The 25,645-nt window shown below is 38.7% G+C and overlaps 2 protein-coding genes across 7 annotated transcripts in view; one reads left to right on the top strand and one right to left on the bottom strand.

The window, feature by feature from the left end:
* Nucleotides 1–15,700, bottom strand: part of TYW5 (tRNA-yW synthesizing protein 5) — a 37,808-nt gene extending 22,108 nt beyond the window's left edge. For 2 of the 5 annotated variants that reach the window (XM_030916546.1, XM_030916545.1), the window contains exons 1-4: nt 15,475–15,700; nt 8,718–8,872; nt 4,203–4,272; nt 824–868 (exon numbers count right to left, since the gene is read on the bottom strand). In XM_030916546.1, the coding sequence (XP_030772406.1) occupies nt 824–868; nt 4,203–4,272; nt 8,718–8,872; nt 15,475–15,552 (348 nt within the window). In that variant the 5' untranslated portion in view covers nt 15,553–15,700. Of the gene's footprint in view, nt 1–823; nt 869–4,202; nt 4,273–8,717; nt 8,873–15,221; nt 15,452–15,474 lie in introns of those variants that run through there. The other 3 variants (XM_030916548.1, XM_010373619.2, XM_010373625.2) reach the window with 2 other exon arrangements.
* Nucleotides 15,579–24,484, top strand: MAIP1 (matrix AAA peptidase interacting protein 1). 2 transcript variants are annotated; one of them, XM_010373642.2, is made up of 5 exons: nt 15,579–16,332; nt 19,708–19,779; nt 20,194–20,320; nt 22,166–22,313; nt 24,092–24,484. In XM_010373642.2, the coding sequence occupies exons 1-5, from the start codon at nt 15,883–15,885 to the stop codon at nt 24,168–24,170; spliced, it is 876 nt and encodes a 291-aa protein (XP_010371944.1). In that variant the 5' UTR covers nt 15,579–15,882; the 3' UTR covers nt 24,171–24,484. The 2 variants fall into 2 exon arrangements, with proteins under 2 accessions (XP_010371944.1, XP_030772409.1); XM_030916549.1 differs by lacking the exon at nt 22,166–22,313 and having other exon boundaries at nt 24,092–24,478.
* The last annotated feature ends 1,161 nt before the right edge of the window (nt 24,485–25,645 follow it).

The raw sequence follows: 25,645 nt of genomic DNA on the forward strand, positions 1-25,645 counted from the left end.
TTTGTATTTTTAGTGGAAATGGGATTTCCCATGTTGGCCAGGCTGGTTTCGAACTCCTGACCCCAGGTGATCCACCTGCCTCAGCCTCCCAAAGTGCTGGGATTACAGGCATGAGGCTGCCTTGCCTGGCCGATATATGATCTTTCAAATGAAGAAATACCAGGCTGTGTAACAAGATTGCAGATTTAATAGTATCACTACTGTTAAGCTCAATATGCTTCAATAATAGAAAGGTTCTTTCTACTTTAAGCAAGAATTACACAATTGTCATTCACTCTAATATTCAGGAGTCAGCACCTTGAACTAACATTACTAGTCATCACCTACATAAAACCTGTGAATTCTACTGAGTGAGGGAGGGGACTAAAAGAGAGGGTAAACAACTAAATGGTGACATAAATGGAAAAAATAATCTTATTTGATCATTTTAGGGACTACTCCTTAATATGGCAGCCATACTAATTTGACTCTGAATACATGTTAAAACTTATACAATGAACTATTCAGGATTCTACTAATTATTTCAAATTAATATTTTATTAACTGAGTCGCCACATATAAAATATACAGTAGAAGAGATTTCTTATTATATAGAGATTAGATGACTAAAAACACTAAGATTCTACAGGCCTACCTGAATACTAAGTAATCAATTTTTAATCATCTTACTTCTTATTCAGGGGCACAAATCACTGGGAAAAGAATGGAAAAGGACAGAACAGGGAACATGTCAGGCAGTAAGTATAAAAATTACAGTGTTGCCAGTTAACATATATACGACCATTTAGATTTTAGGGAATTGTTTTACATTTAGAATTCTTACCTTTCTAGGGTCTTCTCCAAGTGACCGTAAGTAGTATTTCTCATCCTTAAACATCCCAAAGAAAAATAACATCAGCAATATTTTACTTTTTTAAATATAAAAATACTAGGATACGTACAGCTATCATGTATTCATAATAATTAAAAGTAAAAAAAAAATTATGTACTGAGAACTATGGAAAAAGTAAAACACCTTCACTTCAAAAATATTAGGAAGTAAAGAAGGAAACAAGTCTTAACATCTGACCCAGTTAAGTTTTCTAAAAAGTTCAATTATTGCTGGGCGTGAGGGGTCACAACTGTAATCCTAGCACTCTGGGAGGCCAGGGCAGGAAGACTGCTTAAGTCCAAGAGCTCAAGACCAGATTGGACAACGGAGTGAGACACCACCTACAAAAAAATACAAAAAATTAGCTGGGCATGGTGGTGCATGCCTGTAGTCCCAGCTACTTGGGAGGCTGAGGCTGCAGTGAGCTATGATCGTGACACTACACTCCAGCTTGGCTGACAGAGCAAGGCCTTGTTTCAAAAAAGAAAAAAAAAAAAAAAATTCAATTCTCTTACCCTTTCTACTAATGCTCTCTGGTGGCCATATGAAGAAATGTCTTTAATATGTTGCTCATGATAGTGACTGGATCCAAAAAACAATAAGGAGAATAAATTCTAAAGGCCACATATACATACCATCTCTAAAGCTACAATGATTTAGTCTTTACATTCCAAATTATTTAGACTCTTATTTTAATAGTCTTAATACTTAGTAAATATAATACAAATGTACAGTAACAGATACCTTATGCTTTTAATAATATATTTTTTTAAACTTGAGAACACTGCATTTTATCAAGCTAAGCCTATCCCTGCCTATCAATTCTCAAGCCGAATGCTTAAGATTCAGCTCTTGTATGAATTAGAAAAATATAATTTTATTGTAGTAAACTTAAACTGATCATTTAAAAAAAATCATGATTTAAATTTTTTAAATTAATTAATTGTTTTGAGACAGGGTCTCATTCTGTCACCCAGGCTGGAGTGCGGTGATGCGATCACGCCCACTGCAGCCTCAACATCCTGGGCTCAGGCAATCCTCCTGCCTCAGCCTCCCAAGTAGCTGGGACGTTCAGCTAATTATTTTTACTATTTGTAGAGAAGGAGACTCTCAATGTTGTCCAGGTTGGTCTCGAACTCCTGGACTCAAGTGATCCTCCTGCCTTGGCCTCCCAGAGTGCTGGGATTATAGGCATGCGCCACTGTGCGCGGCCAAAAATTATAATTTATCCTTCACCAAGTACCTAAATAGAGAACTGTTTGAATTATAAAACATTCACTGTTAGTGAAGTGAGATATACCAAGTCAAGCACTTAGACAATCCAAACTCAGAATTCTGCCTCTTTCACCCAACACTGAGCATTATAACATAAACTTCAAAAGATCTTCATATTTATCTTAAGACATAAATTGATGATTGAGGTTTTAATTGAACTCTCAGTGTTTTTCTATTTTTAGCTAGCACCACATCACATAGATTCTATATATTACTGGCTAATAGGTTTCAAAATATGTTTTTCAAAATTCTAAGGGTTTTCTACTAGTTCTAACATTTCAAGATTTAAAAAATAAAATTAATGCAGCAGACACAGAAGTGCACTGCTCAGAAATTCCTTCAAGAAAGAATTCACTGCTTAACTGCAAGGAGTGTGATTAGCTTAGGGCTACCAGCTGTTAACTTCTTCAGGTCCACTTCAGGATTGGAACCTAGGTCATGCTCTTCTTGGGGTAGTCCCAACCAGTGACTTAAGCTATTAAAAGACCTAGACACTGCCACCCAATGCAGGACTTTTCTCACAGGCAGTCTGCTCAGGAGTTCCAATGAGTCAGCAGAGACTGTCAGATCTGTATCTACAGCTCATGGCTTCCCCTATCCAATCCTGTTTCCCCCCATTTCCTTTCACAGGTATTTTTCCTATTTAACAAGCCTTTTGCACTTCTAATTCCATCTCAGCATCTGCTTCCTAGAGGACCAAACTGACAGTTCATGTTGATCTTGTTTACATACTTTCCATGATTTTTAGACTTTAATCTTTTACCATGTGTCTATTTCTTTTACTTCACATTTCATGGCTATTTAAATCTATACCACTGATTACCCTTAGACAGGAAAGTACCAAAGGGGAACTGAAAATACATGTTTAAAGCATGGCTATAAAGTTAGCAAACAGTTCTCAGGTGTAGCTAATGGAATCAACTTAAAACGATATTTTGGTTATACTACAGAATCACAGACCTACAGAGTTTGTGGGGATTGCGGCGGTAATCTAGTGTAACTATTACCTGACAAGAGGACTGTAAAAATGCAACACATTTTGGAACCAAACTGCCCAGCCCAGCTGGCTCAAATGCAGAAAACAGGTTTATTCAAAGCTTAAAAAGCAATTTGTTTTTAAAATGTGCTTTTGAATAACAGAGTGAATTTTTTTTTTTTTTTTTTTTTTGAGACAATTAACGCTTTTGTTGCCCAGGCTGGAGTGCAATAGCGCAGTCTAGCTCACCACAACCTCTGCCACCCGGGTTCAAGCAATTCGCCTGCCTCAGTCTCCCAAGTAGCTGGGATTACAGGCATGCGCCATCACGCCCAGCTAATTTTGTATTTTTAGTAGAGACGGAGTTTCTCCACGTTTGTCAGGCTGGTCTCGAACTCCCGATCTCAGGTGATCCACCCGCCTTGGTCTCCCAAAGTGCTGGGATTACAGGTGTGAGCCATTGTGCCTGGCCAACACAGGAAATTTTTAAAAACATATTTATATACAAGGCCTTGATGCCTTATCTCAAGGTATTTAAATTGAATTATTTAAAGCTAGACTAAAATTAAGTAGAATTCTTCCACATTTAATCCTGAAAAAATATTATAGCAAATATACACAAAAGAAATCACATTGATAGTAAGAATACAGAAACAGTCTAATAGTCAATAGATATGAAAATGAAGTTTTCCATTAGCATTTGAAGTTGGCATATCAGACCAAAGCATTTTAAAAGGATGTAACATTAATAGCTAACATTTAATGAGTAATTTCTACACGTCAGGCACTGCTAAGTATTTTACTGATTTTATTTAGTTAATCCTCACAAACACTTTATAAAATAGGTACTATTATTGCCCCCATTTCACAGATGAGTATACTGAAGTACAGAAAAATAATTTGGGCAAAGTTTGAGAGCTAATAAATAGCAGAGCTACAGTCTATGATGCATCCAACCAAATCTTACGAATGTCTATCAGAGAAGGCTATAGCTCTTGTATATCTACTATTCCTTCATAAGGAAATCCATTTAGTATATAGATATTAATGCCTTATTTTAAAAATGTTAAAAGCAATTACCTCTGAAACAAAGAATTCTTTATGCTTCTCTTCAGCTGCCCTCTGGACCAACTGGTCAAAAGGTAAAGTTCTGAAATAAACACAAAAGAATTCTTGGACTTAATAATAACAGATCAACTGGTAAGAATCTAATCACTATACATAAAGGCTTGTTGGAGTTGGATATAATTTCCTGTTTTATAATATCTGTAATTTTTATTATAACCTATTACGTGAAATTCTAACTTTTCAAAACTTATTGAGCAGTATGTTTACTTGACCTAAGTTGTCTGAAATTTTGGAATTAAAGATTTCAAAATCTATGGTACAAATGGATCCTTCCATAGGTCAATATTCTATTCCAAGTTATGACAGAAAAATGTTTCCATGGTATCTGATGACCTTTGTAAATATACAGACTTTCAGGTTCTGATTGCTACCTGTTTTTAAGTGTCATGGCAAAACAAATCTTGTGAAAAGTGGGGCAAACTACTAGTGTTACTTTGGAAGAGACAGTACACAAATGGTCCCATGAAGATAACCACCCCCCATATTCCTGCCTTTTGGCATATCACAGAACACAGAAGCCAGTAACACTGCTCTCATCCTGCTGCACCACCCTCTATCATTTTAAGGCTTCTGAGGAATAGTTCAAGGAGAATTCCAGTGAAGTGACCAACTTTTATTCTTCAAAATTTCTGCCCAAATGCCTGTCTCCTTCCATCCTGATGAACAGGGCTGAACACTGTGGAAGCAAAATTTATTTCCTTTACATCACACTCTTGAGCCAGAAGGATATTCTTACTCCAGATTGCATCTATCCCTTTACTCTCTAGAATCAAAAGTATTGCCCTGTAAATGAAGATGATATGGTATAGGTAACAACACAATGAGTCCTCAAAAGCCTCTCCTCTGCTACCCCCAATACACTCCTGCCTCCAAACTTGTGATTAAAAGCTGTAATCTTTTCAGTCTTATTACTAAATATCTTCCCACTTGAACTCTGTACTGAGAAAGTTGAAAGAAAAGGTTGAATACTTTCTCCTTCTCTATGAGAAGATGACCTTGGGCCAGCTTACTTTCTCCTTGCACTGTTTTCCCAGAAACATACTGGGTAAACACAAACACGGTGTGAACCCATGAATTACGTTGAATACAAAAAAATTAAAGATAAATGTGGAATGTCAGTTGTGATATCAGGTAACACTGTTTATTGTAAAAATAACCCGATAGATGAATTATGTTTGCACTAGGTGGCCTATAAATGGACTACAAATACTTGTTCAGAAGCAGATGATTTGGCTTTCCTGTGTGTAGTGCAACTCTCCTGAGTATGGTCCTTGGAGGCATGCAGAAGCTAAGTTCATGGGGTGTTTCAAGCTACTGGTTTCTATGGACCATATGTTTTACCTAAGCTCAGGTGTTTCTATACTACCTCCATTGTCTCATTCCCTTACAACTAAGCTGTAACTTGATGAGTCAAAAAACAGTCCCTGGATTTGTATAGACTCCACTGATACTATCCTGCTAGAATGCCGTTTCCTGCCTTATATCCTCCTGCAGAAAGGTAAGGAAATCTGAAGCCCGGTTATAGATTGGTGGATGCTCTGTATGTCAATCTGAACTTGAGGCCACTGCTAGTAATTATGTAGAGTGAGCACTGCAGGAGAGAAAAGAGGGATCTGCCATCTACTTAGACCAATGCAGAGTACTATTTCTTTGACTATAAATAGTGCCTGACTAATATCAACAAATTTACTTGGCATTCTCCTACTCAATGTTTCCCATCTCTGACCTCACCATATACCCTCATTCCTTCTTGCTTTCATTCTTCAAAGCATCTTTGTCTGGGCCAGTGGGGAAGTTTATCTGGACCATAGCTACTACTATAATTGCTGCATTTACCCAGGCTTAGCTTTCTTACTAGGGAGAACAAAAAAGTGTTTCAAGACTTTTAGAAAAACAGAGCAGAATAGTGACCCTGAAAGAGCAGAGAGAGTAGCTCAGCCCAGAGAAGCAGAACTGGGATGCCACCAGCAACCTTCTCTCCTAGGTAATGGTACCTGTCGTAGCTTCTACTAAGCCCAGATGGGGGAGAAATTAGGTATGTAAATTGGGAAGTTCTTTGGCTTTTTAAAAATCTATCCTATCCATGCTTCAAAAAGAAGGGCATTGGTTATTAAAGTGCCATTTGTCTGGATTGGCAGCACCAGTAAGGAAGGTAATGTCAAAGAAGGCTTAATCATGGGCTCCGTGGAGTCAGGGAAATTAGAGTAAATACCTTGGGTTCCGTCACTTCAAGCTATGTGATCCTGGAGAAGTTACTTAATATTTTTAACCTCTGTTTCCTCATCTGTGAAATTATTATTAAAAATATCTGCCTCACAGATTGTTCTGCAGTTGAAATGAGTAACATAACCTAGATGGCTTGGCACAGTACCTGGAATATAATAAGTGCTCAGCAAAGGACAGATGGTGGGGTTAACAACAATGACAATGTACCCTTCTGCAGCATGCAAGTAGTCATCAACATTTTAAAAAAGAAGAAAAAAGCCCTTCACTGTCTTGTTCCCCGTTTGGAAAAGGCTGCTTTATAAAATCAAGATCAGAACTGATGAGAGTACAATAAATAAGAGCAAGATGATGACAGGAATTACAGGATGTGACAGGAAGATGTGGCAAACTTTACATGATGAGACTTTAAAAAAAAAAAAATCTATGATCAGAAGAATGCCAACAATATCCTTTCACCACACAAGGTTCTTTTGTCCATACTCTCCTGACTCTGAACAATGAGCGCTACCAAGAAGAAGGAAGTAAAAGTTCATACTTGTTAATGTATCACTCTTCCAATGTTTGATAAAGCATAAAAGCAACCTCAATTTCAACTGATAATAATAATATATATGTGTGTGCAGGGTTTCTTACTTTCTAGTCTCTCTTTGGCCTGGTTGCATTCCTTCTTTCCTACTGCCTGGTAAATGCTAAAAATGACTAAACCTATTTTTTTTGTTGCACTAAAAAAATAATCTTGCAACTTTTTAGTAGCTCTAGTGAAAGGCTTGGCGGAAGCTGCGATAGGAACTATTACATAATGTATGTGCTTCAAAAACAAGTTTTGAAAAGTTTAAAAAGACATGACAAAACATCAAGGCAATTCAAGATGAAGTTTCAGTACTCATTTGTTATGGCATTGGACTCCCTGGAAAATAAACATCATTAACTGCCGGCTGAAAAACACTCATCGTTCTGGCATTTTTAATTTGATAAAAAATGAAAAGTTCCTACACTTGGAAAAACTTAAGGCAATTAAATTCAATTCATGGACTATTAATAACTAAAACCATTATGGTGACTATTCAAAGGATTAAAAACTGAGCAATGCTTTGGCAGCTGCTATATGAACTTGGAAAACTAATGAGAAAGGAATGGCTGTGGACATTAGAAGCTCTGTTTAACTCATCTCTAAATTGAAGTCTTGTGAACTACGTGGTTTTTCAATAGACTGAATTTGCTGGGAACTTCACATGCTCAGAGTTTGAAAGCTGTTTGTTTTTAATTTAACAATTTAAATGAAACTCATGGGAATAAATAGAAAATGAAATCTGCAAGATGACAGCATTTAAAACTTTCATCTTTAGACAATCAGCAGCTTTTGACTATTTCTTATTTACTTTTAAGAAATTCTACAGCATAAAATGACAATCGTGGGAGAAATTAAAGGTACTTAAAACTATTTTATCGAAAGGGAAAATTAAGTATCATTTTTAAAAGTTATCTAAGATGATGAAATATTATACCAAACATAGCTTGTCCTGGTTTTCTGGAGAGGACAGAAAAAGAAAACACGAGCCTTTTAGAATTTCCTATTCTAGATAACAGTTACTAATGTGATAGGATCAACTAATTAAGCATTGAATGAGTACGGCACATCCAACTTTGTATGAAATCTAACCCTAGTTACAGAAATTTTCTCTTCCTTCCATGACTCCAGAAGGTATTGGGTATATACCCTATTTAAAAAATTGTTGGCCAGGCATGGTGGCTCATGCCTGTAATCCCAGCACTTTGGGAGGCTGAGGCAGGTGGATGACTTGAGGCCAAGAGTTTGAGACCAGTCCAGCCAACATGGTGAAACGCTGTCTCTACTAAAAATACAAAAGTTAGCTGGGCATAGTGGCACGCGCCTGTAATCCCAGCTACTCAGGAGGCTGAGGCAGGAGTATCACTTGAACCCAGGAGGCAGAGGTTGCAGTGAGCCGAAATCACGCACCTGCACTCCAGCCTGGGTGGCCCAGTAAAACTGTCTCAAAAAAAATAAAAAATAAAATAAAAAATTGTCATTGTATAATTATGTAAACTCAGAATTCTTGTCTTTTAAAAACCACTCTTTAAAAATCAGTAAGCTATTCCATGATTACATCAAACCAGCCAAAAGATGAAATGCCATATGGTCTTTGTATAATAATGCAAAAATATTTTAAAAGTTTTAAAAAAGTTATTTGTATCCCCAGAGTAAACCTCAGAAGAAAATACCTATATACAAAGTTCTTACTAATGAAGTCCATCTGTGCAACTGCAGCAACATGAATCTTTACTTCTTTCTTCCCTCCAACTTGGCTTAGGTAATCCACTGTCCATTTGCTTGTACATGGCCCCAAATCAATCCCTTCCAACACAAGAGGTTTTCTCTGTAAGTGGGGAAAGAAATACAACAACAAAATTCATGAAAACCAACAACACATCAAGAGCTGTATTTGGCAACAGGCAGACAAAAAACAAGTAAGATCTGACTCTTGCTACCAAGATGCTCGACCTCAAAGCTTTTGACAGTTCGTGTTGTCACTAAAACAAGAAGAGGGGCCATGTGAAATATCTAGAACAAAATTTTGAGATTAGAAAAACAAAACAAAACTGCAAGACCATCAATATATAATGACCAAAATTTGTACTTTATAGTCAAATATTTTTGTAACTTTTAATTTTGATGTCATTTCAAACTTATTAAAAAGTTTTAAGAACACTACAAAGAATTTCCGTAAACGCTTTACCCCAATTCATCAACTGTTAACATTTTGCACATTTGCTTTATGATTTGTTCTTACTGTCAAGAGAAGGACATATTATCATTAACTGAAATTAAATTAAGCATAATTTAATTTTTCTGGAACCATTTCAAGGTTAAATTGCTTACACCATGGTCCTTATCTCTAAAAACTTAAGTATATTTTCTGAGAACAAAGACATTATCTTATATAACCACAGAATAATTACCAAAATTATATTTAACATTGACGTAGGCTGGGCGCAGTAGCTCACGCCTATAATCCCAACACTTTGGGAGGCCGAGGGTGGATCGCTTGAGGTCAGGAGTTTGAGACCAGCCTGGGCAACATGGTGAAATCCCATCTCTACTAAAAATAAAAATTAAAAAAAAAAAAAATGAAATGTGGTGCATGTCTGTAATCCCAGCTACTCGGGAGGCTGAGGTGGAAGAATTGCTTGAACCTAGAAGACGGAGGTTGCAGTGAGCTGAGATCGTGCCATTGCACTCCAGCCTGGGCAACAGAGTGAAACTCCGTCACGCACAAAAAAACAAAAAGCAAAACAATGACATAATACTATTATCTAATCTACAGTCCATATTCAAATTTTGCTTATTGTCCCAGTGATTTCCTTTAGCGTTTTTTCCTAACCCAGAATTCAATCTGAGATGTCACATTGCATTCAGTTGCTATGTCTCTTAATCTGAAATGTTTAATCGTCAGCCTCTTTATCTTCTATGCCCTTGACGTTTTGGAAGAGTATAGGCCAGCTATTTTTAGAAAACCCTTCAATTTGGGTTTATCTGAAGTTTCTTCATAATTAGACTCAAGTTACACATTTTGGAAAAGGAATGTGCCACAAAAGGAATGGTGTAGCCTTCTCAGCATGCCACATCAGGTAGCACACGATGTTTTGCTACAATGAGTACAAAAAACAGTGATTTTTCTAAACGCCATCATTTCTTCTACATTTATTAGTTGGCATCCTAATATCAAAATGAGCTCTAACTTCTCCAATGAATTATTTTATTCACTGGGTAATAATCTAGTGGTATAATTTTGACACCCAAATTATTCCAGATTTGGCCAGTAAGCCCCTTCAAGATGCTTCTTGTGACTTTTTAACCGGGGCACTTCCTTACATTATGGCAAAACAACACAACCCAACATCTTTTATACTTTCTCTGCCCAGCCTTGTGATCAGTCATTTCTTAAAGTAGCTCTGGTTTCTTCTGAGTGGACAGACCTATGATATATGTGAAGGTCTATGTATATCCCACAAATATATATACACATACACCCCATATATGCATATACCTATTCTGTTCAGCTCTCTCTCCATATATGTCCATATATATAAAATACATGCACACACACATATACCTAACAGGTGTATGTATGAGCCATAAACATTTCAAGGTTCATTATAATCTACTGAATTTGTAACTCCCATTTTCAGCCATGGGAAACCTAGTTCCCATTATCCTCAATGTTTAATGACTTGCAAAATCCCAGAATTCACAGAATTTGCTTTTGCCACTGTTAGATCACACCACTGTAAAAAAACATGTCTACAACAGGTCCTCAAATAAAGTTGTAACACAGACGAGGAAAAAAAGAAAATCAATTCCTAGCCAGGGCCCCTGTCTGAGTCGAGTTTTTGCATTGTCCTCACATCTCTGTGGGTCTTCCCTGGGTACTCCGGTTTCCTCCCGCAACCCAAAGATGTGCACATTAGGTTCACTGGCATGTCTAAATAGTCCCAGCATGAATGAGTGCATGTGTGTGTGTGTGTGCGCGCGCGCGTGTGTGTATGTGTGCGTGTGCCCTGAGATGAGATGGTATCTTGTCCAGGGTTGGTTCCTACCTGTGCCCTGAGCTGCCAGGATAGACTCTGGCCACCTGTGACCCTGAACTGGAATAAGCAGGTTGGAAAATGAAGGAAGAAGTGAATACAAAGTACGTAAAACAAAAATTTGTAAAGCATATGATAGTCATACAAGTGCACAATAAACAAGTCAGTATGAAAGCACTCAGTGAACCTGCCACACTTGTTTTGAACTGTTCAGTGGTAGGAGGTGCTCCTTACAATTTTCCATTTGTAAACATTTATTCCTTGACTTAACCCACCACTACTATGACCACTGTCACATAACAATTCACCAAAAATTGAGTAATTATTTATTTTTATTAATCCTTCTTAAATGTTCATGTAGCTCACATTTACTTCAATGTTTAAGATTAGAAATGTTTTGGGTCTTTATTTACAAGTTTGGTGATGTTTTTGTGACCAGAAATATGCCACTGGAACTTATATCTTGTTTCTGTCAATTAGCCTGTGGTAAAACTGGTTTCATTATAGGTCATTTCCCTTAAAGCTGCCGCTTCCAAGAACCTACTAAGAACGTTAAGTGAGGACTTACTGTACTAACTAGAATTCAGTTTGTTTTCAGTTCTTTCTGTCTTACATTGAGGACATATAAGTAAAGTATTGTGTTTAAAAAAAGTGACTTGGGTAACTTCTCCCTCTCCCACTTAAATAGGTTCATGTGTTACTTTTTATATTCTATATTAGGGTGTTTTAAAAAATAACTTTTCCATCCTTGTTGATTTTATTATTATGACTTTAGAATGTAAAACATTAACGTGATTACCCAAATCAAAACTATACAAAAGTCACCCCATCCACATTCTTCCATCTCATACTCATACATCCCCTATGCATAACCGATCTCGTTAATTTTTGGCTTATCATTCCTTTATTTCTTTTTTGCAAAGTGATTAAAAACATATATTTCATTATCTCTTCCCTTTTTCACATAGATAGTAGCTTACTATATATTCTCTTTTGTTATGTGCTTTTTAAAAACTTCATAAATATATCCTAGAAATCACCACTATCAGTTCAGATATCACCTTTATTCTTTTTTACATCTTAGTATACCTCAGTGTAAATGGGCCATAATTTATTCAATTATTCTCGCCTGCATAGGCATTTAGGTTATTTCCAATAATTTGCAAGTACAGTAACACTATGTAAATATTTACACATTTTTGGAGCTATATCTCCAGAATAAATTCCTAAATGAGGAATTACTGGGTCATAAAGTAAACATAGTTAGACATGCTAAAAGAGTTGTACCATTTGATATAAAATTTGAGTGTGCCAGTTTCTTCACGGCCTCACCAAGAGTATTACCAGAGCTTTTCAAATTTTTGCCAAAATGATACGAGAGAACTTGTATCTCAGTGTAGCTTTATTTCTCTTAAGAGTAAACTTAAACATCCTAGTTTAAAGGCCATTTTAATGTTGTTTTTTCCCCCTCTATCATTTGCTCATTTTTCTACCAGATTTTCAGCTTTTTACCCCCTTTTAAAAGTTCTTTCCATACAAGGGCTTTTACTGTCCTTTATATGAGATAAATGTTGCAAATATTTTCTCCCACTTTGTCTTTCAAAATTTGCTTATAGTGTTTCTGGCAAACAAATGTTTCATGTAGTCAAATTTTAATCTAATATTATATCTGAATTTTGAGTCATAGCTAGAAATGCCTTCCATACACCTAGATTATAGAGGAATTTACCCATATTTTCTTCTAGCACTTGTGTAGCTTCATTTTTTTTGTATTGCCAAGTGTACTCACAACTTGTGTAGTTTCATTTCTTTACATTTTTCTGATCCACTTGGAGTTTATTCTTGTGTACAGTGTGAGATATAAACTGAATTTTATCATTTTCTAAGTGAAACTCCTCTGTATAACACCATAATGGTGGATTCATTTCATTATAAATTTGCCCAAACCCATAAAATGTACAATATCAATAGTATGCCTTAATATAAACTATGAATTTTGGGTGAAAATGATGTGCCAGGCTGGGTGCGCTGGCTCTCGCCTGTAATCCCAGCACTTTGGGAGGCTGAGATGGGCGGATCACCTGAGGTCAGGAGTTCGAGACCAGCCTGGTCAACATGGCAAAACCCCGTCTCTACTAAGAAATACAAAAATTAGCCGGGCGTGGTGGCGGGTGCCTGTAGTCCTGGCTACTCAGGAGGCTGAGGCAGGAGAATCGCTTGAACCCTGAAGGCAGAGGTTACAGTGAGCTGAGATTGTGCCACTGTACTCCAGTCTGGGCAATAAAAGCAAAACTCCATTTCAAAAAAAAGAAGAAGAAAGAAAAAGAAAATGATGTGCCAATGTAGGTTTATCAATTGCAACAAATACACCACTCTAATGAGGGGATGTATCATGGAGGAGGGTATCCATGTGTCAGGGCAGGAAGGATATGATAAATCTCTGTACCTTTGGTCAATTGTGCTGTGAACCTAAAAAGGCTCTAAAAAACAGTCTATTTTTTAAAAAGTCATTTTTTGCCCTATTGATTTTTGAAATGTCATGTTTATTATACACTAAATTTCCATAGGAACAGGTATTTCTGCACTTTCTATTCTATTCCCTTGGTCTATCTATTCATGCACCTGTACAATGTGCAGTGTTAACTATGGAGTTATTAGAAAATGTTTAACAAAAACTCATAGGACTACGCTCCCTCATACTTTTTAGTGTTTCCAGATAGAAAGATCTTTTTTTCCAATTTTGTTATGAATTTCTAGTTTTACTGCCCTATGGCCAAAGAAAGTTGTTTGTAATTTTCAACTCTTTAAAATGTAATGATGCCTTGTGATATATATCTTGTCTGAAGAGATTAAATTACAAAATACCTTTTACTATGCATCTTACAAAGCACTTCCGCATACATTAATCTTCACAACACTGCCCTTAAGGCAACTAATGTCTAGTACATTCTGAGATGGGGGGGTCTAGGGACAGGAAGAGAAAGAACATCCCATCTAGTACAAGTCTCCCAACTAATAAAGGCTTGAATCCCCTCCCGTAGGTTGCTATCAAAAGAAAAACTTCATTCCTCCCGCGTCCCCCAACCCCCGCCTTTTTTTCTTTTTCTTTTTTTTTTTTTTTTTTACTAGGGTCTCACCCTCTCGCCCGTGCTGGAGTGCAGTGGCAGGATCATGGATCACTGCAGCCTCGACCTCCTGGGGTCAAGCAGATCCTCCAACCTCAGCCTCCAGAGTAGCTGGGAATACAGGCGTGCGCCACCACGCCCGGCTAATTTTTGTATTTTTTGTACAGAGGGAGTTTCACCATATTGGCCAGGCTGGTCTTGAACTCCTGACCTCAAGTGATCCACCGACCTGGGCCTCCCAAAATGTTAGGATTACAGGCATTAGCCACCGTGCCAGGCCCATCCCTGACTTTTGTAACACTCAGAACTGTAGTGTTTATTTTTTTTGAGACAGAGTTTCGCTCTTGCTGTCCAGGCTGAAATGCAGTGGCGCGATCTCGGCTCACTGCAACCTCCGCTTCCCGGGTTCAAGGGATGATTCTGCCTCAGCCTCCTGAGTAGCTGGGATTACAGGTATGTGCCACCACCATGCCCGGCTAATTCTGTATTTTTAGTAGACACGGGATTTCTACTGGCTGGACTCTAACTCTTGACCTCAGGTGATCCGCCCGCCTCGGCCTCCCAAAGTGCTGGGATTACAGGCGTGAGCCACCGCGCCCGGCCCCAGAACCGTAGTTCTATGTCCACCCTTATAAGTGTAAATATCAGGTAAGAAAATTGCTGAGTATTTTTCCTACCATAAACTGACTGTAATCCTGTAGATTTTTTCCTTTTAATACCTTCCGTTTTTCTTAGGTCTGGACTCCCTTGTAAAGCATTGCAAGTAAAAGCACTTTTCGTTCCCCTAATATTTCTCTGAGTTTTCTTTTAAAGACCTAAGGTTCTAACTACAGGTATAAAAGACTCCCACGTCGGAACTAGAACCTAAGTAAGTTAGAATTCAAGACAAGTAGGAGTTTCCCGGCGGAATCCCATTGCTTTCCTTCCTGGCTCAATGGAGTGAAAAGTTGTGCCTTCAAACCCATTAATTCGGAATAGACTGACAGATGCGGGGTAAAGAGTTTAGGCAAAATACCTCTCGCACTCAGCTCTCCGCCATCATCTTGCTCCCCAGAAACATGGGGCTTTCTCCGGAAATTTCAATAGAGGAGCCAGTCGGCGTCCCACGTGCACCTTTCCCTTGGCCTAAGGGCCAACCAGTCATCTGCTGCCGTCCTGCGCCTCTTTCCCACACCCTGGGTCTCTAAAAACCCGTTCCCCGTCGTCCAAATGGTAAAGACGCGTCTCCTGCTGGGTTCCCGGGGTTCTGCCCCGCGCAAGAGACTCACCTGTGGGTAGAGGTGCTGCATGAACTGCTCCCGAGAAACGCCCTCCAGCCGGGTTACCGTGAAGTGCTGCCCGGCCATGGTTGCTCACGCCTGCCCTCTTCCAGGTCCTCGCAACTTTGGCTCTAAAGCGTTCCTCAGTGCCATCCGCCCGGAAACACGAGCAACAGAGAAAAGGTCCGCGAGGCCGGCGGACTCCAGAGAGGCTGGGTCCGAGCGCGGGGCAGGTTGCCGAAGGGCCTTGGCGTGGGCTGCGTGCTGGAGAGCGGGGACAGGGCCGACTCACCAGAGGCTGCAGCAACAAGTCCACTTTGCTCTCCAGGCTCTTTCTCCGACACCGCTGAGGTGGTTTCCCACCGACTTCCTTTCCATACAGCACCAGCAGGCACCGGGGTGAAGGGTCATATAAAAATGGCGCTGGCCGCTCGTCTGCTACCCCACTTGTGGCACTCTCGGTCGCTGCCCTGCGGGGCCGTCCGACTCCGGACTCCCGCTGCGGCCGAGATGAGGCTGCCGTCGGCCAGACTTTGCTACCTCTGCCGCTGTCGCCTCGGCTTGGGAGCGGCGTTATTTCCCCGAAGCGCTTGGGCCTTGGCGGCCTCGGCGCTACCTGCCCAGGGCTCCCGGCGGCCAATGCTCAGCCGCCAGGGACTCCCCACAGCCTTCGCTTCTTTCCCTGCCTGCCCTCAGCGCAGCTACAGCACGGAGGAGAAGCCCCAGCAGCACCAGAAAACCAAGATGATCGTCCTGGGATTCTCCAACCCTATCAACTGGGTTAGGACTCGAATTAAGGCCTTCCTTATCTGGGCCTATTTCGACAAAGAGTTCAGCATCGCAGAGTTCTCTGAGGGAGCGAAGCAGGTTTGTTTAATTTCCTGGTTGACTTGTCTGTCTCTAATGAGTTCAACTATTACCTGCAGAAGTGCTTAGTTTCTTCAGTGGGATACAAGTGATCCAAAGTGATTAGTGGCCCAGACATAGAGCCTTCCAGCCATTGCTTGACTTAAAGTAAGCTTCTGGCCAGGCATGGGGGGTACACGCCTGTAGTCTCAGCTACTTAGGAGGCTGAAGGGGAGGATCGCTTGAACCCAGGAGTTGGACGTAGTGAGCTGTGATGGTGCCATTGCACTCCAGCCTGGGAGACAGAGCCAAGCCCTGTCTCAAAAAATAGAAAGAAAAAGCTATATGGTCTCATATTGTCTGAACATAGTTTTCAAATCTACAAAGTGGGCAAGACAATCCCTGGCACATAGTAGGCCCTCCATGAATGTCTGTTGAATACATTAATAAATGGGTAAGTTTGAAGAATAAACGAGATAACATTTCCAAAGTTCTGTAATGTCACCTTGGGTAGAAGAGCAGAACTTTCTGCCATTTATTTGACAGAGTCCACCAACACACCACCCCATACTCCTTAAAGATTAAACTGGAGATGAGCAGTTTTACCCTTTTAAAGGGTTTGCTGAGACTGCCTGGTGGCTAAGTGCGCAGCACCCTACACACAGAAAATATTTAGCCTTTAGAGATTCTTATCCCTGACTTTGTTACGTACCTGTTTCTCAATGGCTGATTATACCTTGCCTTACCCTTATGACAGTGGTCACTTGGGCCCTGAGGTTATTTGTAGAGTTTGTGGGTACATGCTTTTTTTCTAGGATTAAGGGCCATGTATACCTTTTTTTTTTCTTTTTTTGACTCCTTTACAGATTGTATCATTCCCAAACATTGCAAAACTATTGATAACAATAGAAGTCGGCCAGGCACGGTGGCTCACGCCTGTAATCCCAGCACTTTGGGAGGCCGAGGCAGGTGGATCACAAGGTCAGGAGTTTGAGACCAGCCTGGCCAATATGGTGAAACCCCATCTCTGCTAAAAATACAAAAATTAGCCGTGGCGCACCCCTGTAGTCCCAGCTACTCTGGAGGCTGAGGCAGGAGAATCGCATGAACCTGGGAGGTGGAGGTTGCAGTGAGCTGAGATCGCACCACTGCACTCCAGCCTGGGTGACAGAGCAAGACTCTGTCTCAAAAAACAAAAACAAAAACCACAATAGAATTCATAAAGTTTATTTCCTGCTTCATACCTCCATATGCCTTAAAACCGTACCATTGGTGTAATCATTTTACAATATTGGTTGTATACTGGTATTGACATTTTACTCCAAATTTATTTCAGATTCTTTCCATAATCATGGCCATTTGTATTTATGAGACCTATCAGTTGTAAATCAAATGTTTTCAACTTTATGTAATAAGTGTCAGTATTAACTCCTGCTGCCTGCTTCTCTGAGTCAACTCTTGACTACTATATATATTTACATAAAAAAAGTTAAAGAGCAAGCTTGATTAAGATGCTTAACTCAGCATCATAATTAAGGGATAAACCTCTGCTCTTGTCAGTTCTTAAAATCTTTTGTCCATGCAGTGGTAAGTTGTATTGATCCTCCTGTTCTTTACAATGCCCACCGATGATACATGAGCTTGTCTACCTCATAACACATATGATGGTACCAGTTCATTTATGTTTCAGTAAGGATTGGAAATCATCTCCCCACCATTGGCAGGAATCAGGCCTCAGTACTTGTTTCCTCTGAACACACAGAGGAGCCTGCAGCATTTTTGGAGTCACTCCAGTCCTAGTGGTTCTCCAGCTGTTAGCTATTTTCACCTCCTTCCTTGCTATTAAGTAGTTTTTCCACCCCATTCATCAGCCAGTCTGTATGCAGTGTTGCTTATATAAAGCAAACAACCAAAATTTCAGTATCAAGATGTCGGAGGGGTTTTCTCCTGAGGCCTCTCTCAGCTTACGGATGGCCGTTTTCCTGCTGTGTCCTTGCATGGTCCTCCCTGTGCATGTGTGCTCCTGGTGGTTCTTACTCCACATTTGCTCCTCTTCTAAGGATGCCAGTCAGATTAGATTTTGGCCCACCCTGATGGTCTCATTTAACTTAATCATCTCTTTAAGGGCTTATCTCCAAATATATTCACATTCCAAGGTTCTGGGGGTTAAAGCTTCAACATAAATTTTGGGGGAAGGAGAGCACAATTCATCCTATAACAGTTAGGTAGTATTCTCTGATATGCCATATCTGACATGCCTGTGCATCCTCTGGCAGCCTAGATTTCAGCTTATTTCAGATTTCAGCTTAGATGTTTCTTCCCTTAGGAAGCCCTCTCTGATCTTCCCAGATTGGGTTAGAAGGCTCTTCTGTATGCTCCCAAGTCATCCTGTTCTTATCCCTGTCAAAATTCCTAAACTTGTCAGTTTACTTGTCTTTTTCCCAAGTGGACTGGGAGTTCCCTGAAGACAGGTAGGATGTTAATTCACAGTTTGATTTCTTTTTTTTTTTTTTTTTTGAGATGGAGCCTCGCTCTGTCGCCCAGGCTGGAGTGCAGTGGCCGAATCTCAGCTCACTGCAAGCTCCGCCTCCCGGGTTTACGCCATTCTCCTGCCTCAGCCTCCCGAGTAGCTGGGACTACAGGCACCCGCCACCTCGCCCGGCTAGTTTTTTGTATTTTTTTAGTAGAGACGGCGTTTCACCGTGTTAGCCAGGATGGTCTCGATCTCCTGACCTCGTGATCCGCCCGTCTCGGCCTCCCAAAGTGCTGGGATTACAGGCTTGAGCCACCGCGCCCGGCCCACAGTTTGATTTCTCATTACTAGCAATGATAATTGCAGTTGGGATTTTCCCTCCTTGAAAATGGAATTTCACACTTCAAAGCTAGGATCTACTGTTTTAGACCATATAAACTAATGACCTTTTCTCCCACTTTCTCAAACCTACATTATCTCCCATACTGAGATTCAGACTTCAGCCCAGATTTCCAGACTCCCAGTGCAGTCTAGACTGTTCTCCTTTCCAACTGCTATCTATGCATGATTAAGAGGTAGCTCATATAGCTGTTAAATGATTGTTTACTTCATCATTTTAAAAAGAAATATAAAGGAGGATTTTTATTGAGACATCTAGATTGTACACAACACGCTGTCATTTCCTGGGTCCTGAAAGTGGATCCAGAATTAAAGGTCAAGTCACTTACTGCTATATATGTGGCAAGGCCATATACAAAAAGTCAACCAACCTTGAAGGAGTCATGCCTTGATAAATTAATATTTGATGTTGTTTATCACCATTACCATAAAATAATCTTTATTACACTTAGCCATTTAAATATGAGCATGGTATGGTATTTTGAAATAATAATCCCCACACTTCCTTTAATATTTTTTTCAAGGCTTTTGCTCATGTATCCAAGTTGCTGTCACAGTGTAAATTTGATCTGTTGGAAGAACTTGTGGCCAAAGAGGTAAAGTATATTTTACATTTTGCTTTAAAAATAAATGCTATTCTCCTGCAATAGAATGATGCACATTTTCCTTATTTATGCTTAAAAATAGCATGTGTGCCAGCATCCAAAGTAGAGTCTGTGTATCTGTTCTTATGGGTACTTTGGGTCATATAAAAGCATGGAATAACTCCTGCTACTTAAGGCATAAGTAAGTAATCATGATGTCTTTCAATTGCTCTTATATAGAATGTTCTGTTAGGAATTACCTAGTTGAATAATGAGATACATTTCAGCCTTGCTTTTGAGGATGAGTAAATACGGTAGTAAATTTAAAAATAGGTTTGGAAAAATGTATTCCATGATAAAGATCACTTTTTGAAAGGTTTCAAAAATGGTATTGGTGAACTAATGGCTTGCTTTTTTCAAACTTAGGTGCTACATGTATTGAAAGAAAAGGTTACTTCACTACCTGACAACCATAAAAATGCCCTTGCTGCTAACATAGATGAAATTGTATTTACATCAACAGGAGACATCTCCATTTACTATGATGAGAAAGGTAATGCCAGAGCATAGTCAACTTGAAATGATCCATAATCGTCCAGATAAGCTAAAGTAGTGGATAATCACAAAATAGTAGAGTTTTGTCAGGACAAGTAGATATTTATAGAACTTCAAAGAAAATGTTATATCCATTCTTTAAAGACCTACTTCTGAAAGAGTTGAGACATGGTCATCGTTTCTTAAGCCTTTCTATCTAGAACTTTTTTCTGCTACTATTTATTTATTTATTTTATTTTTATTCAATAAAATAGTAACTTGAAGGAAACAATTGAGTATTTTAAAGCTGCACCTTATACGGAAGGAATGAGGGGTAAAAGAAAATCAAATTAGATATTGTCAACTAAAGATGATTTGAAAAGATTAACTGCAGAACTCCCAAATTGGATCTAGTTGAGAATAATGAAAAAAGTTGGGAGGAAGTTTAGTGGTTATCTGGTTCTTCTTGTCTGAGGCATACATTTTCCCTGTAGCATTCCTGATAATTCACTGTTTATTCCTGATACATACAAAGTTGGCCCTCTGTATCTGGGGGTTTCACATCCATAGATTTAACTAATCTCGGATAAAAAATATTAAAAAAAAAATAGTTGCATCTATACTTGAACATGTACAGTTTTTTTCTTGTCATTATTCTCTCAATAATACAGTATAACAACTATTTACATTAGCATTTACATTGTGTTAGGTATTATAAATAATCTAGGGATGATTTAAAGTATACTGGAGGATGTGTGTTACGCAAATACTATACCATTTTATATAAAGGACTTGAGCATCTGTGGATTTTGGTATCCACAGGAGGGTCCTAGAACTAATCCTCCATGGATTTCGAGGGATGACCCTATTTGCATATGTATTGTGTGCCAGCCACACAGGAAATGTAGACTCTGCTTAAACACTTCCCAAGGTAGAAGAAAGAGACTCTTAATGATGATAAAATTTTTCATGCACACGTTATTTTGAAACATTTGTAAAGATATTTTTAGTGATAAATATTTTCTTCTTCCCTAATATTTCAAATTGCATCTCAGCACCATGGTCACTAACTAACTTTTGCATCAAGAGGTTGTCGGAATCACCAGGCACAGCAAGGTGAATTAGGGTAGAATAGGAAGCCTTTACTCTTTCTGGCAGTTGAAGTTAAGATAGTTACTGAGCAGCAAAAAATATTTTTTTCCTCCTTGTTTTTGGTTTGACAACACATGTCTGTCATGAGATTATTATAATCTTAGAAAATGCCTGGCCAGATGCAGTGGCTGACACTTGTAATCCCAGCACTTTGGGAGGCTGAGGCAGGCAGATCACTTGAGCTCAAAAGTTCAAGACCAGCCTGGGCAACATGGCAAGACCCAGGCTCTGCTGAAAATATGAAAAAATAGCCGGGAGTGGTGGTGCATGCCTAGGGTCACAGCTACTCAGGAGCCTGAGGTGGGAGGATTGCTTGAGCTTGGGAAGCGAAGGTTGCAGTGAGCCGATACTGTGCCACTACACCCCAGCCCTGGTGACAGAGTGAGACACTGTGTCAAAAAAAGAGAAAGAAAAAGAAAATGCCACTAATTGGAAATAATCCATGTAGTATACTTAGTAAAGTATGTGCTCAGTTAAGTAGTAGCTTTTTACTGAGATACGGAGAAGAGAGCAAGTATGCCATAAACCCTAAGACAATTTTCTAAAAATAAAACAGTATCAATACAAGTATTTTCAGTCACATCAGAATAAGCACAGAATTTGACCTGTAACAACTGTGACTACTGCCAATTTCTGATTTCATTTTGTATATATGGATGATAGATTATTTTGATTTGTATTTGTATGTGTGTGTATGTGTTTTTTCTCTAAGGAAGGAAGTTTGTTAACATCCTGATGTGCTTTTGGTATCTAACCAGTGCCAACATCCCCAGTGAAACTTTAAGAGGAGCCAGTATATTCCAGGTTAAGTTGGGGAATCAGAATGTGGAAACTAAACAACTTCTTAGTGCAAGCTATGAGTAAGTTTAATCAGATTTCATTGTTTCCTTTCTCCAGAAAATGGAAGGTAGTTTGAAGGTATGAAAATTAAGAGATCTTTAGGAAGAAAAGAATTGAAATTTGACAAGTTATTTATGAAGAGAAAAGGTCAGAAAGACACACTGGATATGAAACAGGAGAGTTAAGAAATTAGAAAGAGGTAATGTTGCTAAATTTAATTAAATGATGTTTTAACTATCTATTGCTGCTTAACAAACTACTCCCAAATTCATTGGCTTCAAACAGCCATTGATTTTGCCTGCTATTTCACGCTCAGAAATTTTGAATAGGCTCAGTTAGGGGGTTTTCTCTGCTTCACCTGGCATCAACACGGTGGCAGGAGCTGGAGGATTCATTTCCACAGTGACTTCTTAACTCACATGTGTGGCACCTTGGTACTCCTTGGCTTCTCCATGACTGCATTCTCCAGGGCCTCTCTTTGTGGCTTGGACTTGTGGTAGTTTCAGACTAGTCATATCTTTCACAGAGTGATTGAATTCCGGGAGGCAGAAAATGGAAGCTGCTAAACCAGTAAAGATCTGTGCCCAGAATTAGAACATCAGTTCTGCCATAGTCTACTTGTCAAAGCAGTCAAAGGATCTGTATAGTTTAAAGGGTAGAAAGACTCCCCCACTTTTTGGGGCAAAAAACAGCAAGGCCACATAGCAGAAGAGCACATAGGAGGGGAGATATGGTTGTGGCCATTTTTGGAAAATAAAATCTGCCATAATTGGTACATGAACAATTTATTCACTAGACATCTGTTGATCATCTGTGTGCCCACATGCTCTGGTAGAGGTTCAGATACAAAGTTGAAGGGATACTGCCCTTAAGGACATACTGTATAGTAGGAAGTTAGCAGATTATGTAAAAGAGACATTATATTGTATTTTTATGTGAATAAAGTCTACAACAGTAAACTGCTGGAGCATGTCAGTGAAGATATAATTTGACATTTATTTTTAAAAAAATGATTATGTTGCCAGAGTTACACAAATCTGCTTTAAAATAATAAACCCCCAAAGTGACCTAAGAAATAAAATGTATTCTGTTTTACTAATGTAAAAGAGAATCATATCCTCTTTTTTTTTTTTTTTGCTTTTCTTGGAAGAAATGTGTTTTTTTAATTTTGCTTTATTTGTAATTACCCAAAATATTCTATATATTTAAATACTTAATTTAAATCTACTGAATTGGCTGTTAAATCATTTTTAAAGAGCACTGTCATCAACACTAAACTTTATCTTTTCTGATGTTTCTTACTAAGACTGTGGGTACCTCGTAAACATTGTTATTTTCAAGATTGATTTAATGTATGTAAACTAAATTCCACTATTTATTCCTAAATTGGTAACAGTGCTATTTGAAAAACAGCTTTTTTCCTGTATCCTAGGTTATGTATTTAAAGTGCTGTTTGCATCACCAGAGTCCAGTTTATTTCTCCTCATATTAGGCATGTGTTATAGCTAGTATTTAAACAGAATAATATCCAAGTTTCTCTTAGGGGCTGGCAGATGTTGAATATAGATTAGTCCCTTAAAAATACTCATGCTACTTGAGAATGTACTTCAATTTTGTGGGTATATTTATTGTGATTGAATGGGTAGGTTAAACTTTTTATTTGTTTTGATTTTGATTTAATATTAACCATTAGCTTGTTGCCAAAAATTCTTCTAAATATATACTTGCAAATTACATAGTTATCTAAGACATACTTGGACTGATGTAAGATTTACATTATTTGCAATATCTTTCCTAGGTTTCAGAGGGAGTTCACACAAGGAGTAAAGCCTGACTGGACCATTGCACGGATTGAACACTCGAAATTATTAGAATAATTTTCTTGGAAAAATCAGCTTTTGGACTTTAGCAGTCGCTGTGAAAAACTAAGGAAGAAAAATTTTTGGATCATTTGATCTTCATTTAATCTAAGTCTGTGAATTACTTTTATATTATTTTGAAATACTCCTTGCAGTATATTGGCATGATACAGTAAAAACATTTTCCACAGATTGTTATCACCTTCTTTAAAAGAAGTCAAAATTTAAAAAAATACAATAGCACGTCATTGGTGTCATATTCAATAAATATTTCCAGTGCTCCATATAATTTTATAGACATAATAAAGAAGGTATTGAAAAAACTACTTACACATTTCTCTCTTTATTTTTTAAATTGTTTGAGAAATAGGGTCTTGCTATGTCTCCCTGGATGAAGTCCAGTGGCATCATAATAGTTCACGGTAACCTCGAGCTCCTGGGCTTGAGCAATCCCCCTGCCTCAGCCTTCAGAGTAGCTGGAACTACAGGCATCCACCAGCATGGCTGGTGAATTTTTAAAAATTTTCATAGAGATTTTGCTGTGTTGCCCAGCTGGTCCTGAACTTCTGGCCTCAACTGGTTCTGCCCTCAGCCTCCCAGTGAGCTAGGATTATAGGCATGAGCCACTGCACCCAGCCTACTTATACATTTCTAAATTAATAGTCCTTACATATTTTATTTGTGGCCAATACATTTATACCTTTTTTTTTTTTTGGACAGTCTCCCTCTGTTGCCCAGGCTGCAGTACATTGGTGTGATCTCAGTTCACTACAACCTCCACTTCCCAGGTTGAAGCGATTCTCCTGCCTCAGCCTCCTGAGTAGCTGGGACAACAGGTATGCACCACCATGCCCAGCTAATTTTTTTGTATTTTTAGTAGAGACAGGGTGTCATCATGTTAGCCGGGCTGGTCTAGAACTCCTGACCTCAGACAATCCGCCTGTCAAAATGCTGGGATTACAGGCATGAGCCACCATGCCTGGCCTTATACCTTTATTTTAAGTATGTGTAAGATTTCTTTTTAAATCAACTGCTGCTATTTGACTTCTTTGGTCACTAGCTAGGTAAGAAGGAATAGATGAAATTATAGCAGATTGGTCTCTACAGAACTGAAAACTAGTGAATTTAAAAGCATGCTAAAATACAAAGAGAAAAACAAAAATAGGACAGTGTCTTAGCCACCTATGGGATAATATCAACTAATCTAATATACTTGTATTTTATGTCCTAGAAGTTGGAGTAGTGGAAACAAAAATAGTATGTTAAGAAATAATGGCTGAAAAGTGTCCTAGTTGATGAAAACTATAAGCCCACAGATCACTAGAAATTCAACAAACAAGGTAACAGAGAAAAAATCTGATCAAGGTACATCATAATGAAATTGTTGAAAACCAGAGAAAGTTGTAAAAGCAGCTGGAGAAAAAAAAGTATATTCATGCAGGGAAGCCAAGATAAGAATAACTACCTATTTTTCTTAAACAGCAAGTTAGAGA

This window comes from Rhinopithecus roxellana, chromosome 14 (genome assembly GCF_007565055.1).
Source record: "Rhinopithecus roxellana isolate Shanxi Qingling chromosome 14, ASM756505v1, whole genome shotgun sequence".
NCBI classification, from domain to species: Eukaryota; Metazoa; Chordata; class Mammalia; order Primates; family Cercopithecidae; genus Rhinopithecus; species Rhinopithecus roxellana.